Source organism: Nerophis lumbriciformis, linkage group LG28 (genome assembly GCF_033978685.3).
Source record: "Nerophis lumbriciformis linkage group LG28, RoL_Nlum_v2.1, whole genome shotgun sequence".
Taxonomy (NCBI): Eukaryota; Metazoa; Chordata; class Actinopteri; order Syngnathiformes; family Syngnathidae; genus Nerophis; species Nerophis lumbriciformis.
The window spans coordinates 16,238,114-16,255,667 of record NC_084575.2 but is presented as its reverse complement, the minus strand read 5'-3'; the positions used below and the strand labels follow the sequence as shown (position 1 = coordinate 16,255,667).

Sequence of the window (17,554 nt, the reverse complement as noted above, 5' to 3'; positions counted from 1 at the left end):
CTGTAACAGCTTCTTCCCTCAGGCCGTAAGACTCTTGAACGCATCATAATTAAATTATCCCCTCAACTCCCCCCAAAATGGATTAACTCGCTGGAATAAAAAAGACAATATAACATACATCCATAAACGTGGACGCATGTGAAAAAGTGCAATATATTTATCTGTACAGTAATCTATTTATTCATTTATATATATATTTATTTATTTTATATATATATATTTATATATTATTTATATTTATATATATTTATTTATTTATATATGCACCTTATTGCTTTTTTATCCTGCACTACCATGAGCTTATGTAACGAAATTTCGTTCTTATCTGTGCTGTAAAGTTCAAATTTGAATGACAAAAAAAAGGAAGTCTAAGTCTAAGTCTAAATGAGGTCAATTAAGATTTTTATGTGTTTTGTGTAAAGCCCTGTCAAAACACAAGTTAGTGAAGGTGTGATTGGATAGACTGAAGTCGCATGTTGTCAAACAGCTGTTGGCCAGAGTCACGCTGTGGACAGCTGGCTGCTCTTTTTTTGTCTCTGCATTAAAAGTCTTACTGGAGATGACCAGGCAGCTAACACACGTTCACAAAAATCATCATTTACCGCCGTGTCCGTATTCCATGTTGATAATAACAATGTGTTGCAAGTCAAAGCTCTAAGGTAGCGTGGCCGAGCGGTCTAAGGCGCTGGATTAAGGCTCCAGTCTCTCCGGAGGCGTGGGTTCAAATCCCACCGCTGCCAATTTTCTTGAAATTCATTTGTCATCAGCGATAAATGTGTTTTTATATCTGGCAACCAATTTGCTTAGTCATCTATGACACAAACCCAAAGTGTTATGTTTGGATAGCTCAGTTTATTGAACTTTAGTGAATTAATTTACGCTCATTTAATATCCAAAACAATTACATAACTTTCATATCGATACATGGGGTGGTATAGCTCGGTTGGTAGAGTGGCCGTGCCAGCATCTTGAGGGTTCTAGGTTCGATCCCTGCTTCCGCCATCCTACTCACTGCCGTTGTGTCCTTGGGCACATGCTCCCGGTGCCACACACGCTGGCTTAAATGTAACTTAGATATTGGGTTTCACTATGTAAAAGCTCTTTGAGTTACTAGAGAAAAGCGCTATATAAATATAATTCAGTTCAGTACATGTTGTAATCCCTTGTTTTCTCTTCATTTCTAAAAATGCTGTTCACAGTTTCACTTTGGAACTGATCATGTGTACTTCCATTACTTCCTATTGGAACATGTGTATAACATTTCAAATACATTATTTGATGCTAAAGTTAAGTTGTGACTGGGTCCATTATGAAAAGAGGGTTTCACTGCTGCCAACCAGCTGCAAATCATGCACATCTATGTCAAGCTACAACCTCAGGAGGGCGCTGTAACTGACTAGCCTAAACTGCTGAGTCGAGAGGTCACCAAGTCAAAGGTGGTACGACAGTGGCCACATTGAAACAGTCTCTTAAGTTAAATTTAACCCAGCTATGACAGAACGCTTGTTTCTGCCTTGAGTCATCAATGCGGACTAGAATTTGCGTTCAAGAGAAAGGACAGGCAGGATCAGCAGCTTGAGGGTCTGACAGGAACCGGCTGATGCAGTTCTGGAGGACAACAGAGTTAAATAAACAGCAGCTAATTTTATTATAAAAGTACAGTCTTTTGATGATTTAGTCTGGCAAGGAAGGTTTATTTAACAATAACAACAAAGAACGAGATTATAAAAGTTCTCATGTTTTTTAAAGAAGGTGTAGTGAACTGTTCCCCCTGCCCCCATTGCATCATCACCTATATGTCTTTTTTTTAATCACCTTCATGGTGATAAGGAAAGACTCTTATGACGAACATGACGAGCACAAATTCTCAAGAGTTGCGTCATTGCTCTGGTTTTGGATCCAAGCCACGCCCATGACCCCCTCAGCGCACACCTGATGATTCCTCACATTGGAGACGTGGTGTTGCTCCTCAAAGTATGCACTCGTGCACTCGGGTGAGAACCGATGGAGCAACACAGACCTTCTCGCTCAAACATGTGCACGAGTGCATACTACAAGATGGAGTTGTGGGGGGGGGTCGCAGGGACGTTGGAGCAGCGTGCCAGCTCAGCAGTCCAGAGTCTGGCTACCCCTTTGCAGGAGAGGGGAGGGAGGGGGTGGACGCCAGCTAGCGTGGCCTGCTAGGTTAGTTGGTGGCCCAGGCGTGCAGGTCGGCCATGTCATCCTCGTCTTCCTCTTCCTTCTTGGCTGAAACAAACAACACAAATCATCACCTCCTGCTCACCACACGGAACGCTTAATATTGTGTTTCCTCAATTGGTCCAAGAAACACTGTTGCCAGGTCTCCCTGGCCACACCTTGCATAAGTGCACTTACACTAAAAATACAGAAAAATGTGTATCACTAAGTTAAAAAAATACATATATTACTCATTTTTAAAAAGGTGCGTTTGATTTGTGTCTCGGTCCTGCCGGAAAGCTGCGCATGCAACAAGCTGTTTGATTTGTAATGTGATTACTGCCACATGCAACAGTAATGTGTTACACTAACTGTAATCTGAATGCTGTTACAAAGTAGCACATTACCCTCATCACAGCTAACTTGTAAAGTAACACTACAGTCCCTCAAAGGATTCTTCATCTTTCGCTGCCGTTTTCAATTGAGTTTAAATTCCACTTTCAGGTGACATAAAATTGTTAATATTGTTAAAGATGTCCCGATCAACATTTTTGGCCTTGGATCTGATCTGATTTCAAGTCCTGATCAGATACTTAACAATAGATTATAGAAGTGAAAATGTTTCATAGCAAGTAACTCAAGTAAACACAAAAACACATTTTTAATAAAGCTTATCTCAAAAAATATAGAATATATTGGTCATTTCTAATATTATTGTTAATCAAATGATGTAATTAAGTTCGTGGAATTGAATGTGATATACCATTTTTTAACTATATCAAGTGGATAAGTCACAATAATTAAACAAAAGCAAAAACTACTATTGGCTCTGATTGAAAAGCGACCAATTATGCAAAACCTACTTTTTTTAATACCTATTGGTACCTGTTTGTGTGTATTTGGAATCTGCATAGCACCCAAAAATTTGAAATCAATCAATGGAAGCATGGCGGAGATATGTATAAAACAATCTTGCCTTCCTCTAAACTTCCTCCAAACAAGCTGTTTGGAATTTACACAACCTGTTATATTTTTTCCACCGGTCACGTCAGCGGATTATCCATATACAGTAGAAATTTACCCGAAGTACTATGCGCGAGTCCACCATTGTAGTCCGACCTTGTCGCTAATAAGTTCCTTCTTTTTCTCTATCCTCTTGTTGTGGGGCAGACTGGCTCATACATGCACATTCAAGATTCAAGATGCTTTATTATTGTCCATTCTTTAACATGTACAAGACACATAAGAACTGAAATTTCATTTTCGGCACAGTCCCACTAAGAGCAGACATACATTACAGGGGGACAAGACGGGACCGCCAACGGATCAGCCACTTACGGCGCTCCTTAAAAAAGGTGGGAAAAGGGTGATATTGGGAAAGGGGGGAAGAGTAAAAAATATCAGTCTAAGGCTGGACCCTCGGGAGGGGGTCCAGACTGAGTCCAAGGCACCCTTTGCTTTTGCCTTCTGTAATACGAAGTAGCATATAGTTCTAACTTATATCTGTCAGTAGACCCACTATGGAAGCACTAAAAACTACAACATGGCTGACGGGGAGAAGACGCAGTCAAAGTGGATGTACGTAAATAAGCCCACAAAACGGCGCATCTTGAAGAGACGGTCAGAAAGTGGTTGGAAAAGGTCTGTAAAACATAATCTATGCCAAATTTTGACCAAAGAGCCACCATTACATGTTTTGTAGACCACAAGGAAGTGTTCTAACTGTAGAAAAAAATCATAATACGACCTCTTTCAATTAGCTTTCCTGGACACAGCAGAACGCCTCTCTGGGTTTACCATCAATGGGCTTTAACTAGTGTTCACTAAGGATGACTAAGAAAAACAAAAGGTATTGAAAACTTCCCACATCCTAAAATACATTTTAAGACCATTTCTATCAACGACAAAATAAAACATTTTTTATTCTATTTTATTTTGTTATCCCCTAAACGTGTTTCATGTTTCTTTTTGTATTATTTCCTTATGGGAGTTTTGTTAAATCTTCTTAATTATTGTACAGACAAAAATAATATTTATGTACATATTTTGAAAAAATGTACGAAGACATGTTTACGTGTATGTTCTGATTGTTTGGATTATGTGTGTCATGTTGCTGAAATAAAGTTTGAGAGAAAAAAAGATTGTGATTGGCCAGCTTGTTGCAACATAACTTCCGGGGTTCACATAGCCCCACCTTTGTAAATGTCTTCTCCTACGGTTTTGAAGCAATTCACACATTAAGAGTGACTGTTTTATTAAAATGATTAGTTCCAGCTCTGACATTTAAGTGAGTGTCGCTACCACAACTACACACAGGAAAATGTGTCGAAGAGAATTGCAAGTAGGTCCTGCTTGCTCATACCGAAACAAAGATAGTGAATGACTGACAGGAGGCTTACTCAGTTCATGTAATTCCACTGTCAAATAAACAAACGGGCGATGCACAGAGTGAGACTCCTTCTATCCAGTTTGAAAGCCAAAGACGAAGAAAGAAACACACGGACATAGCAACTTATTCATGACGGCAAAGTTATTACGGTAAATTCATTTTAATTTATCGTTGAATTGACTTGTTAACTATTGGTCATGGCTTCTTACTGTATGACATTTTTTATTGCCTCGGGACATCTAATTTAACACTTTTTAATGCCATTTAAGGCCTTAATTTTCACAAAATCCATTTAATGCTTTTTAATGACCTGTGGACACTCTGAGATACAATAATAAGACTAAAACACTTTCAGTGGAGCGGAAGAAACACAAAACATGCAAAGTAGTGGCTTTTTAACATTGTGTCTATCTATTTTAGATATTTAAAAAAAACTTGGTCAAAAGATATCAGTGTGTGTATAAGTACTTTTTGAGCATATTGAACAATACTGCGATATTAATGATAACTGTGATCATTTTGGTCACAATAACCGTAGTATGAAGTTTTCATATCGTTACATCCCCACTGAAGTAGGTACCGATAGTATTGATATCTGGATTGATCCGCCCTACTTTAGAAGCTTAGAAGCTTTGGCGGTTAGCTTCTCTTGTCGTCCTTCTCGGTGTGAGTGTGTATAGTATGTTTACCCATTTATTTTACTCTGGTACTGCAGTTATAATTAGGGATGATGTTTGAAACCGGTTCTCCCGATTGTTCGATAAGAAAAGAACCGATTCCATGGATTCGAATCCCTTTTTGAGAAACGGTTCCCGTTATCGAAGCCACTATAGTAAAGAAAAAGATTTGGTTCTTTATTCGAATCCCTGGGAACGAATCCTGTGTCACAGGAAATGTCCTGTGGCACGTCACAGGAAATGACGTAGCTCAGTCATTCGGCGGCAGATACAGAAGCAGCAACAACAATGGACCGGAAAAAACGCTCCAAGGCATGGCTTCACTTTACTAAGAAGTTCGACGAGGAAACGGCTATCTGCAATTATTGCCAGGCTTCGCTTTCCTGTAAGGGGAGCAGTACAACAAACATGTTGAAACATGTTCAAGCCGTACATAACCTAAAGGTTAGAGAAACGTGTCACGTCTTCGACACGTGGAGAAGCAGCGACCGAGATGAAGAAGCACGCCCCTCTTCCTCTGCTTCAACCTGCAGTCCCAGTGATAGTGCCGGTGAGTAACTAACGTTAACTGTTGCCGGTTAATTTCCGTATCTGCTCACTTGTAGCCTTTAGGCTAAAATAACGTTACCTCTTATATCAACCAGGACTGCAGTAATGTTAGCGAGACTAACGTTACCTAAGCATAGTCAGTGGCTAACGGTAACATTAACGTTAGCCTTTTTGTATGTGTCTGATAACGTTAACGGTATCTTGTAGCCTACACCACTCCAGAGTTTGCAGGTCTGTCTTATAAACTAGTGATTGCAAGATGTGAATTAAGATAATGTTAACGTTATCCTATTTCAGATGATGACATTCATGACAGCCAGAGTGACCAGGGCAGTGTTTGCTCTGTAGCACAGAGCGTTAACCCATTTACCATAGCGAGGTATAACGCAGAGCGCAGCAAAATTAGTGAAGAGGAGAGTAACAACATTACCCACAAGCTAACGAGAATGATGGTGAAAAATCTCCTCCCCTTCAACTTGGTGAACACAGATGAATACAAGTAGGTTAATAATTGTATTTTGTTGACATGTAATGGAGCAAAAAGTAAACAACACCATTACTAATTTCTTAACAAACATCATCCCCAGTTATAATACTAGGAAGAAACTTTGTTTATTTTACACCATGGTAGTGAGGATTAGTATGTTAGAAGCGGCACTGCACTGTGGATAAACGACACGTTTTTTGCATCTTGATCTTAAATTCGAGCCAGTGTTCTGGCAAGACATGCACCCTCATGGAATTCATGCAACTCCTGCATGTGGGTAACAAGGAGTATAGAAATGTAATTGTCTCCGAGAGCATGCATCCATTTTAAAATTAATCTTTCACATAAGTACAGTCTTTAACCATGTAAACACTGGGACAGAGCTTTGGTAAAGATCGGCTGGCCTTGGCAACTCTCACTTACAAAAGGGAAATATCGGGACATCTCTAATTATTGAATCATATTTAAAAAAAAATATATTGGTCAAAGTAAAGGCCTCTCCCTTTCTATGTTGGAGTAAATTAACACCCTCTGGCCACAAAATGAGGAAATGAGGTATTGTTCTCCTTAAATGAACAGCACACCTGGTCTGGATGGCAGCGATGTAGACGGGACGTTTGGCAGAGGAACGTCTGACGTTCCTTCCACTTCCAGAAGATTTCTGTCCAGCTCTTCCTGTTCCATCTCCTCTAGCTCTGCCAGGAGCTCATCCTAAGCACACAAAAAAATGAATTAAAACTGCAGTAGGATACTCATGACAGTCTCAACATAAACCTCAGCTCTACAATAGTACCTCGTCCACGTCCTCCCCGAAACCAAGGGGATTGGAAATGGCGTTTGTAATTTCCTGTGCGATCTCATGCTGTTCTGTGATGTCGTCCATCATGTCGTCCACTTTGTCGATGTTCCTGCACGCGCCGTTTGAATAAACGTGATGGTTACACGCAATGTGACGTATAAACACTAAGCTGTTGGTGACTTACAGTTCTTGGTGTGCGGCCTTCATGGCCTTGGCAGCAAAGCCCATGTTCTTCAGCACTTCGGTGTTGGTGTTGGCGTTCTCTAGCGCCTCCCTCTGGAACTCTATAGTGGACAATGTGCCGTCGATTTGCTGCAGTTGGGTAAGGTACCGCTTTTTTCTCTTCAGGGCCTGTAGCGCCGCTGGGAGTGAGGGGGGTGTAGAGGGTGGGAGGCAAAACAAATAAAGGTTATGAATTAATCTGTATTAAGGCTGTTTTACAAGGTAACTATTGTGATTAATCACAAAAAACATTGCATTAATCATATGTATGCATATTAATCATGCAATTTATTTTGACCGTTTATTCTCTCTTGCCTTAACTGTGGATAGTTACCTGAAAGGCGGCGCAAGTTTTCATATGGTCAGTGAGCAGGTCAATGCATGAGTCAGTGCCAAGATGGGTGAGGAGACTGACTGGTATGCTTGCTGGTTTATTTCACTTAAAAAAAAACTCACTGGACTTTAGATAAGTGTTTTAAGCAAATAAATGATGTGCACTCAAGTAACACATTTTAAAAATGTTTCTGTATGACATTCTGACAATAAAATTGCATTTGTGTCCAAATCTTGGTCTCTTTTTTAAGTTAATTTAAATTATGCAAGCAGGTATTTACCTGTGATTAATATATATTAATCCAAATTAAAAGCGTGATTAATCTGGTTTTAAAAAAATAATAATTTGACAGCACTGGGGTTTTACGGCATACCTGTACTAATAAAGTACCGTGGTACTAATTAATTGAAAACGATACCATACTGCCAATGAAAAATACCAGAATTTTTTTTTCATCTGCATGCTGCTGTGCGGCGGCGACGCACAGAGCGGAGGAGCATGTTGAGTGTCAGCACGCACACACTCACAGAGCACACAAGCAGAAACAGAGAGAGAGGAAAAATGGCAAATAAAGACAATTCTACTGGTTAATAAAGAGGGTGCATGAAGAACAATATGGAAGTATTTGGGCTTCAAAACCATAGATAAAGACGACGCTTTAAACATGGAAGCGCTACGCTGCAGGCAGTGCTTTAAAACATGCCTTGCCAAAGGTTGCATAGCAGTATTACCACCTGCGCTTCAAACTTAGGTAAATATTTAAATAACAATCCTCCAGACATGCACAAGGAGTTTAAAAGTACTAGAGTAAAGCAGCTCCCCTGCTGTGCACATGTAGATACGAAGACGCGCACACAGCTGCTTGGCTTGATGCCAAATATTAGCGGACTCTAAACCGCCCACGTAGCGGAAACTAATGCAAATGAAATGACTGAATTTTGTAACAAATTGCTACAATTTGCGTTATATCTTTACAATGTGTGTTTTACCTGATACTTCTCTTATCTGTGTAGTTTCAGCCATAGTATTGAGTTTAGTATTTACTCATGATTGTATTTTTCTTAAAGCGCAGACCAAGAATGGCAAGAATAAATCATAAAGCATTTACCGGTAATACTATGTCAGTAAAGATTTATTTTCTATTATTCCCTAATCCTAGATTATGGCAGGCTACATGTAATATACACAATTGTAAAGTGTTCTTTGAGTGCAACAAGAAAAACCCAATGTGTTTAATGCCTTTCAATTTCATTTTAATCTTGTAAAATTGTTCTTTGAGTGCAATAAGAACCATATGTATAAAGTATCGTAAGATTTTTTTTATTAAAATGAAGCCAAAAATAAAAAATGTTTGTGGTCCCCTTCATTTTGAAAAGTATCAAAATACATGTTATAACCGGTAGCAAAATATTAGTATCGGGACAACCCGAGACAGCACTAATTTGTATTTGAGTGAAATAAGTATTTGATCCAGATCCAAAATGTGTTCACTCCAGTCTTGTGCAGGTCTACAAGTATTATCCCCTACCCATTTCGTCTATCTCTATTAAATAAACCTCCCACAAAAATCTGGACTGTTCACATGTTTGTAAGAGGATGAAGATGAAATACTTATTTCCCCCACAGTATGTGGGATTCATGTAAATAAACTAACCAAACACCAACATAAAGAGCCTTTGTGGAGGTAGTAAATTGCTCCGGACTCTGTGCATACTAAATGACAATTTGGTCCAACCAAAGCAGGACTCTTAAGCCCATCTTTAATCAAAATCTCTGCCTTGACTTACTAGAGGCCCAACATCACAAATATGGCATTGAGCTTCTGTTTGCTTTAAAGACTAGGCATGGGCATCAAGAGCATTCACGTTTTTCATCGGTTTCAGCAACACATGTATTAGGGAACATGGACAAAATGATCACAAAACCTAATGCCACCGCACCAGTGTGGGAATATTTCAGTTTAAACATTTGGAACATGATGTGCCTAGCAACACCGAGGAGCCAGTTTGCCGAATGTGCGCAAATACGACAAACCTGCACACCCCCTTCCAACACAACCACCCGACAGTCCACACTACTGAGACATTTGGTGTACAATTTCAGTAAAAACTAAACCGCGCAAAATGGTTTGTGCTCACAGAAAGTGTGGTTTAAATCATTACATTGCTAGACATGGTGCCAATTACTACCCACACTGGTTTAAATGTAACTTAGATATTGGCTTTCATTATGTAAAGCGCTTTGGGTCACTAGAGAAAAGCGCTATATAAATATAATTCACTTCACTTCACTACAGTTATAAAAGCAGCATTTCAAAAAACACAGCAAACGTTTGACAAACACTTGTCATGTTGGTGCTTTTTTGCTCTGAATCTGCCAGACTTAAGTTTTTTAGCTTATGACCTGTTAATACATCTGCTCATACTGTAGTGTTTACATTTATTGTTATTCTGCACATTTGTTTATAAAACGGTCCTAACCTGATTGTCAGTTTAGTAATGTACAACTCTACCTCTGCTTACATGTTCAATATTGAAGTGCAACTTTGTTTGTCAATACATTATTTAGCCATTTTGTTTACTGTTTTGGTTGTGTATATTTGAGGGCACCACAACCCCTCCTTAACAGAGACATAACCTATTTTATTGCTTTTGGTTGTGATTTTAATTCAAGCTCAAAATTTAGCTAACAGACAAAGTATATTTTATATTTATAATTGTTTTTCTTTTATTTAACTTGGAGATTTAAATGTTTACATTCCAATTACAATGTTAAAATACACGAGAAATACAAATGTGCTGCATTTGAAATTATACACATGCATTACTATTATGTATTAGCATTACATTACATCAGTGGTTAATATTGTTTATCGGCAATAAGTTGTAGGTCAATATATTGTCAAACAAAATTTGCTACCAGCCCAGGCCTATTAAGGACAACAAACAACTGGGTTGGACCAGTTGACCCAGTTGGCCCCAACAGCAACTGGGCATGGCTTGACAATCCTGGACTGCCTGGCATTAAGCTTCTCTATCCTAGGACAATTACATGACTGCATTAAGAAGCAGAACTGGACTAAAGAAGCCAGTTTCAGTGGTAAAAATGTGTTTAAATAATGAGTGATAGTAGATGTGTCCATTGCCAGACAATGAATCGTTCTTTGTTCTCCGTCAGAATTGACCAGGTACACAAAATGAAAGTACCTAACAACATTTAACATGCTGAATCATGACAGAAAGGCTGAGTCTTGATGGTTGGCATATGGGTGAAAGTGATGTTTGCCTAAACTAGGGAACATATTAAGATTTTTTTTCTACATTTAAAACACTTCCTTGTGGTCTACTTAACATGTAATTGCGGTTATTTTGTTTTACAGACCATCTTGGAGCCGCTTTCTGACGGTCTCTTCAGAATACGCCGTCTAGGGGCGGTCTTATTTACGTGCCACCACTTCAAGTGCGTCAGCCATGTTGTAGTTTTTAGCGCTTCCATATGGAGTCTACTGACAGATAAAAGTTAAAACTATATGCTACTTTTTATTAGAAATGGCAACAGCGGGAGGATTTAAGCATGAATGTGACTGTCTGCCAGACAACAACTGAATAAAAATGGTGAACTCGCGCAATGCTCTTCGTGTAAACCTCCACCATAGAAGGAGATATTTGCTGACATAAAGGCAAAAAATTGTTAAAAAGTGTCACGTTCCAAAAAAAAGGTTTGTAGCAAGTTTGGAAGAAGGCAAGATTGTTTTATAAACATCTCTGCCATGCCTCCTTGGTTTGATTTCACATTTTCGGGACTAAGGGGATACCAAATACACAAAAACAGGCACCAACAGGTACAATAAGTTGGTTTTGCCTAAGGCTAGGTTCACACTGCAGGGTAGGCTGCCCAATTCAGACTTTTTAGTCAAATCTGATCTTTTTAGTGGCTGTTCGCATAACAAAAAAAAAAGCAATTTCTAATGTGAATGCAATCCGACCAGCATGAGAACATAACATCATAATGTCGCACGCAATGCCATTTTTATGGAAGTAAACATGGCTTTAGCTCAAGTCGGTCTTAGTACTGGCGCATTTGTGGCAATTTCAAACATTTTGTGTAATCAAAGTAAACCATCTATTTTGGCAAACAATTATGACACTTAACGCTTTTTGATGGCGTTCTGGTTGGATGAATGCGCCCTGAGTGCAGTAGCGTTCACATTGAGGACGCATCGCACATATATCTGATTTATATCCACATACAAGAGAGGCCTGGGTCGAATATGAAACATTTGGAATGGCACTGTTCACATCCATCCATCCATCCATCCATCCATTTCCTACCGCTTGTCACCTTCTGGGGTCGCGGGGGGTGCTGGAGCCTATCTCAGCTGCATTCGGGCGGAAGGCGGGATACACCCTGGACAAGTCGCCATCTCATCACAGGGCCAACACAGATAGACAGACAACATTCACACTTACATTCACACTCTAGGGCCAATTTAGTGTTGCCAATCAACCTATCACCAGGTGCATGTCTTTGGAGGTGGGAGGAAGTCGGAGTACTCGGAGGGAACCCACACAGTCATGGGGAGAACATGCAAACTCCACACAGGAAGATCCCAAGCCCAGGATCGAACCTAGGACCTTTGTTTTGTGAGGCACACTGATGTGAAAAAATCCGACACAACATTTATTTATTTATGATAATGTTAGACTTCTTAATTCATATCATTTTACTGCATTTGTCTCATAACCCTGAACATGACCTACTCTCTTCTGAATGAGATTAAATACATCATACATGAAGCCCTCACCTTCGCCACTGGACTGAATGTGTGCGCTCTGGACTACCAGGAGACACACAGGAGCCAGTTTGATTGGAATATATCAGCGTGGAAGATCTATTTGTGGCCTGATGACATTGTTAGCATTGTTCGCCAGCATCAAACACAATGAGATTATCTGGATAAAGTAACAAGAGCATCTTCTGTCATCCGTGACGCCCAATATTGAAATTGTATGATGCCTGACATGTAAAAACCAAGTGTCACAAAGTTTCTGCAACAATTAAAACTTCATTACACTACAGAGTGGTCATCAAGTAGTCATACGCCAGTGCTACTGACTGCGTTTTCATTCTGTTAAAACTCGGGAGCGGAGCGTGTAATTAGATTTTAGGCCAAATCACCATTCCTCAATACAGTGGTTAAATTATTGTTCCCTTGTATTAAGACATGTGACCCAGAGCAGTGTTTTTCAACCACTGTGCCGCGGCACGCTAGTGTGCCGTGAGATACAGTCTGGTGTGTCATGGTAGATTATCTAATTTCACGTATTTGGGTTAAAAATATTTTTTGCAAACCAGTAATTATAGTCTGCAAATTATGTGTTGTTGAGTGTCTGTGCTGTCTAGAGCTCGGCAGAGTAACCGTGTAATACTCTTCCATATCAGTAGGTAATTGCTTTGTAGATGTCGGGAATAGCGGGAGGCAGCGTGCAAGTCAAAAGGTATCCAACCAAAAGTAAACAAAAGGTGAGTGCCCCTAAGAAAAGGTATTGAAGCTAAGGGAAAGCTATGCAGAACACAGCTAAAACGGAACTGGCTACAAAGTAAACAAAAACAGAATGCTGGACGACAGCAAAGACTTACTGTGGAGCAAAGACGGCGTCCACAATGTACATCCGAACATGACATGACAATCAACAATGTCCCCACAAAGAAGGATAAAAACAACTGAAATATTCTTGATTGCTAAAACAAAGTAGATGCGGGAAATATCGCTCAAAAGAAGACATGAAACTGGTACAGGAAAATACCAAAAAAAGAGAAAAAGCCACCAAAATAGTAGCGCAATACAAGAACTAAAACACTACACACAGGAAAACAGCAAAACACTCAAAATAAGTCACGGCGTGAAGTGACAGGTCGTGACAGTACACAAATATCAAAATATCCTCTTCCTTCTTATACTGCTATGCGCAATAATTCGGTTCAGAAAATGTTGACTTTGATTGCCACAAAATCCTTGAAATTGCCAAAAATGCGCCAGTACTGAGACCGACCAGTGTGGAAGCCATGTTTAATTCCATAAACACTGCATTGAGTGCGACATCATGACGTCATGTCTGCATGCGTGTCAATTTGCATTCACATTAGAAACTGCATTTTTTTTGTAACGTGAAGGATCGGATTTGACAAAAAAAAATCTGAATTGAACATCTGACCCTTAAGTGTGAACGTAGCCCACGTTTTCAGTTAAGTATATACAATTAGCAATGTCTCAAATTGACAGCGTATGTGATATGTGTACAGTACATTGTCTTGGAGTGTGTTCACATTTAAACGGACAAAACAGACACTAGTCTGGACGACAATTGGCACTTGTGGACATACACTTAAAGTCGCGTCGTGTCGTGTCTTGACAATGTCAACTTTAGTCGGACTATTGTGTGCAGGTAAACGTGGTTTCCAAATTATACAGTGTGTCTTTATGATGGTATTGTTCCACTATTTCGTTCCTGCTTGTCTTGTGGATGGCATGCTTTGCGTGGAACGCTAAAAAGGAGTCATTTTGTTGGTATGATGTCGTTATTCAAAGACTTTGCGCACGCACATGCTTGTCTGCATGGCGACTCAGTGTTGAACTATGCAGTAAATCAAGTTTCATCGTCACAGAATGATGAGTAGCACAGAAAGGGTGTCTAACAATAACCATTCAGCTCTTCATCAAATGTTTGTGAGCATGAAAGGAAGCTAAAAACATAATGTACATACAAAAACATCCTCACGTACATACATACATGTTGAAGCACAGCACACATCACACACAGACAATAACACTAATTGCTTTGCAAAACATTCAAACATGGTGTAAATACAGTGGTTGTTACCGTAAACCAGACTCAAAATGATGTAACTGATGTCAGCTAGTTTAGCTGTGTTCAAGTACATTAATCAAAACCTCGCCGATGCTTTAAGAGCCGTGCTAGACTGTGGGTTGGCCTTTAGCCTACTTTCATTTGGGGGGAGGGCAGCACGGTGGAATACAGGGGTTGGTGCATGTGCCTCACAATACGAAGAGTAGTCCTGAGTTCAATCCCGCTCGGGATCTTTCTGTGTGGAGTTTGCATGTTCTCCCCGTGACTACGTGGGTTCCCTCTGGGTATTCTAGCTTCCTCCCACCTCCAAAGACATGTACCTGGGGATAGGTTGATTGGCAACACTAAATTGGCCCTAGTGTGTGAATGTGAGTGTGCCACACTAGTCTCTGTCTATCTGTGTTGGCCCTGTGATGAGGTGGCAACTTGTCCAGGGTGTACACCGCCTTCCGCCCGAGTGCAGCTGAGATAGGCTCCAGCGACCCCAAAAGGGACAAGCGGTAGAAAATGGAAGGATGGATGGGCATTTGGGGAGAGTTTGGACGCTGGTTCGAGCCCGGGAAGGTGTCAAAGCTTCAGACAGGATAATTTAAAGCAGTGGTTCTTAACCTGGGTTCAATCGAACCCTAGGGGTTAGGTGAGTCGGCCTCAAGGGTTCGGCAGAGGTCAAAACACACCCGACTCATCGTGTAAATAAAAACTTCTCCCTTTCGGCGTATTACGGATACAGCAACAGCAGAAGTCAGACTGATTTGCAGGTGCGTAATTTGTTGTGAGTTTATGCACTGTGTTGGTTTTGTTGTTTGAACAAGGTGATGTTCATGCACGGTTAATTTTGTGCGCCAATAATAAAACATGGTAACACTTTAGTATGGGGAACATATTCACCATTAATTAGTTGCTTATTAACATGCAAATTAGCAACATATTGGCTCTTGGCTAGTCATTATTAAGTACTTATTAATGCCTTATTCGACATGGCCTTATTATAACCCTAACCGTCTAACCCTGGCCCTAACCCTAACCAAATAACTCTAAATTAAGTCTTTGTTACTTAGAATATGTTCCCCTAGTGTCCACAAAAAACTCTAAATTACGTCTTTGTTACTTAGAATATGTTCCCCATACTAAAGTGTTACCAAAAACATATCACTTTGTCTTGAATTTAAAAAAAAAACATTTTATTTTTCACTAAAGAAGGGTTCGGTGAATGCGCATATGAAACTGGTGGGGTTCAGTACCTCCAACAAGGTTAAGAACCACTGATTTAAAGACAGTCTTATGATTTAAAAAGCTGGGTTAACATACTTTTGAAACCAAACTGATAATGGATTACCATAGTTGATGGTGAACTGTGGTGATTCATGAAAAAGTACAGCAAACTTAGTTGACTTGCTTCCATGTTTTAACATCTGCTCGACCATTTATTAAGCTCAATAGGTTGAATTGCCATCTTTAACTTCATGTATGTCTGCTAATAATGTTCTAGAACAGTCTCGCTGTCAAAGTGATTAAAACACGGAGTCATGCTGTCTGTCAACTTTGCCTTTACCCCAGCTAGCATGCATGCTAACTAACTCAAAGTCAAGCGGTTAGCTCGCTAAGTTTCTACTTTTCCTTTACCTCGTTTGTTTTTCATGCCGTGCCTTTTGGCTGTCATCGTCTCCTGGTCGATTTTTTTCTCCAAAAACTCTTGTTTTTTGGTCAACATCTCTTCCGTCTCTCGTAGTTTCTGTACAGCGTCCTGGGGTGTTGGCGCCTTGCCTCCCTTGGTCCCGAATAGCTTACCAAACAGCGACATGTTTGTGCCCAACGTCAACGCAGACAATGTGTGTTGACCGTTGGAGGTTTATGGCACCAAATGAAATAAATGTTTTTATCCTCCTTGCGGTCTTTTCAAGTAGAAGTCTGGCAGCTGTTGGTGTTGTTGTCGCTCTACTTCCGCCTTCCACCACTGGGCTCGTGATGTCATGACGTCAGAGCTACGGCGTGACTCATAAAAGGGAAGGGAGGGCGGGGACAGGTGTCAGAGTCATTCTAAATAAAAATTTTTATATTTATCATCAAACTTTAAGGCCTACTGAAACCCACTACTACCGACCATGCAGTCTGATAGTTTATATATCAATGATGAAATCTTAACATTGCAACACATGCCAATACGGCCGGGTTAGCTTACAAAAGTGCAATTTTAAATTTTGCGGGAAATATCCTGCTGAAAACGTCTCAGTATGATGACGTCAGCGCGTGACGTCACGGATTGTAGAGGACATTTTGGGACAGCATGGTGACCAGCTATTAAGTTGTCTGTTTTCATCGCAAAATTCCACAGTATTCTGGACATCTGTGTTGGTGAATCTTTTGCAATTTGTTCAATGAACAATGGAGACAGCAAAGAAGAAAGCTGTAGGTGGGAAGCGGTGTATTGCGGGCGGCTGCAGCAACACAAACACAGCCGGTGTTTCATTGTTTACATTCCCGAAAGATGACAGTCAAGCTTTACCATTGGCCTGTGGAGAACTGGGAAAACAGAGACTCTTACCAGGAGGACTTTGAGTTGGATGCGCAGACGCGGTACCGTGAGTACGCATGCAGCTGCGGCTTCTAAACATTTGATCGCTTGCCCGTACGTGCGTGCCGCTATGTGCATGTCACGTACGTAACTTTGGGGACTTTGGGGAAATATATTTGCTGTATGAACTTTGGGCAGGTGAACGGTACTTTGGGCTGTGGGATTGAGTGTGTTGTGCAGGTGTTTGAGTTGTATTGGCGGGTTATATGGACGGGAGGGGGGAGGTGTTTGTTATGCGGGATTAATTTGTGGCATATTAAATATAAGCCTGGTTGTGTTGTGGCTAATAGAGTATATATATGTTTTGTGTTTATTTACTGTTTTAGTCTTCCCCAGCTGAATATCAGGTCCCACCCGCCTCTCACAACATCTTACCTATCTGAATCGCTCCCACTGCTCTCTAGTCCTTCACTCTCACTTTCCTCATCCGCGAATCTTTCATCCTCGCTCAAATTAATGGGGAAATCGTCGCTTTCTC

The 17,554-nt window shown here is 40.3% G+C and overlaps 1 protein-coding gene and 1 non-coding gene across 2 annotated transcripts; one reads left to right on the top strand and one right to left on the bottom strand.

The window, feature by feature from the left end:
* The first annotated feature begins 658 nt into the window (after positions 1 to 658).
* trnal-aag (transfer RNA leucine (anticodon AAG)) lies at positions 659 to 740 on the top strand. Its single transcript has one exon. It is a non-coding gene; the product is annotated as a tRNA-Leu (tRNA).
* A 92-nt stretch (positions 741 to 832) lies between these two features.
* Positions 833 to 16,479, bottom strand: LOC133570907 (charged multivesicular body protein 4b-like). Its single transcript, XM_061923730.2, has 5 exons — positions 16,128 to 16,479; positions 7,264 to 7,441; positions 7,074 to 7,188; positions 6,865 to 6,991; positions 833 to 2,247 (listed from the first exon to the last, which is right to left on the bottom strand). The coding sequence occupies exons 1-5, from the start codon at positions 16,303 to 16,305 to the stop codon at positions 2,186 to 2,188; spliced, it is 660 nt and encodes a 219-aa protein (XP_061779714.1). The 5' UTR covers positions 16,306 to 16,479; the 3' UTR covers positions 833 to 2,185.
* Positions 16,480 to 17,554: the final 1,075 nt, after the last annotated feature.

Coding starts and splice junctions, on each gene's coding strand:
- LOC133570907 (XM_061923730.2), bottom strand. CDS start 16,305: ATGTCGCTGTTTGGTAAGCTATTCGGGACCAAGGGAGGCAAGGCGCCA. Junction 6,992..7,073: donor TCGGGGAGGACGTGGACGAG/GTACTATTGTAG, acceptor TTGTGTGCTTAG/GATGAGCTCCTGGCAGAGCT. Junction 2,248..6,864: donor ATCGCTGCCATCCAGACCAG/GTGTGCTGTTCA, acceptor TGTTTGTTTCAG/CCAAGAAGGAAGAGGAAGAC.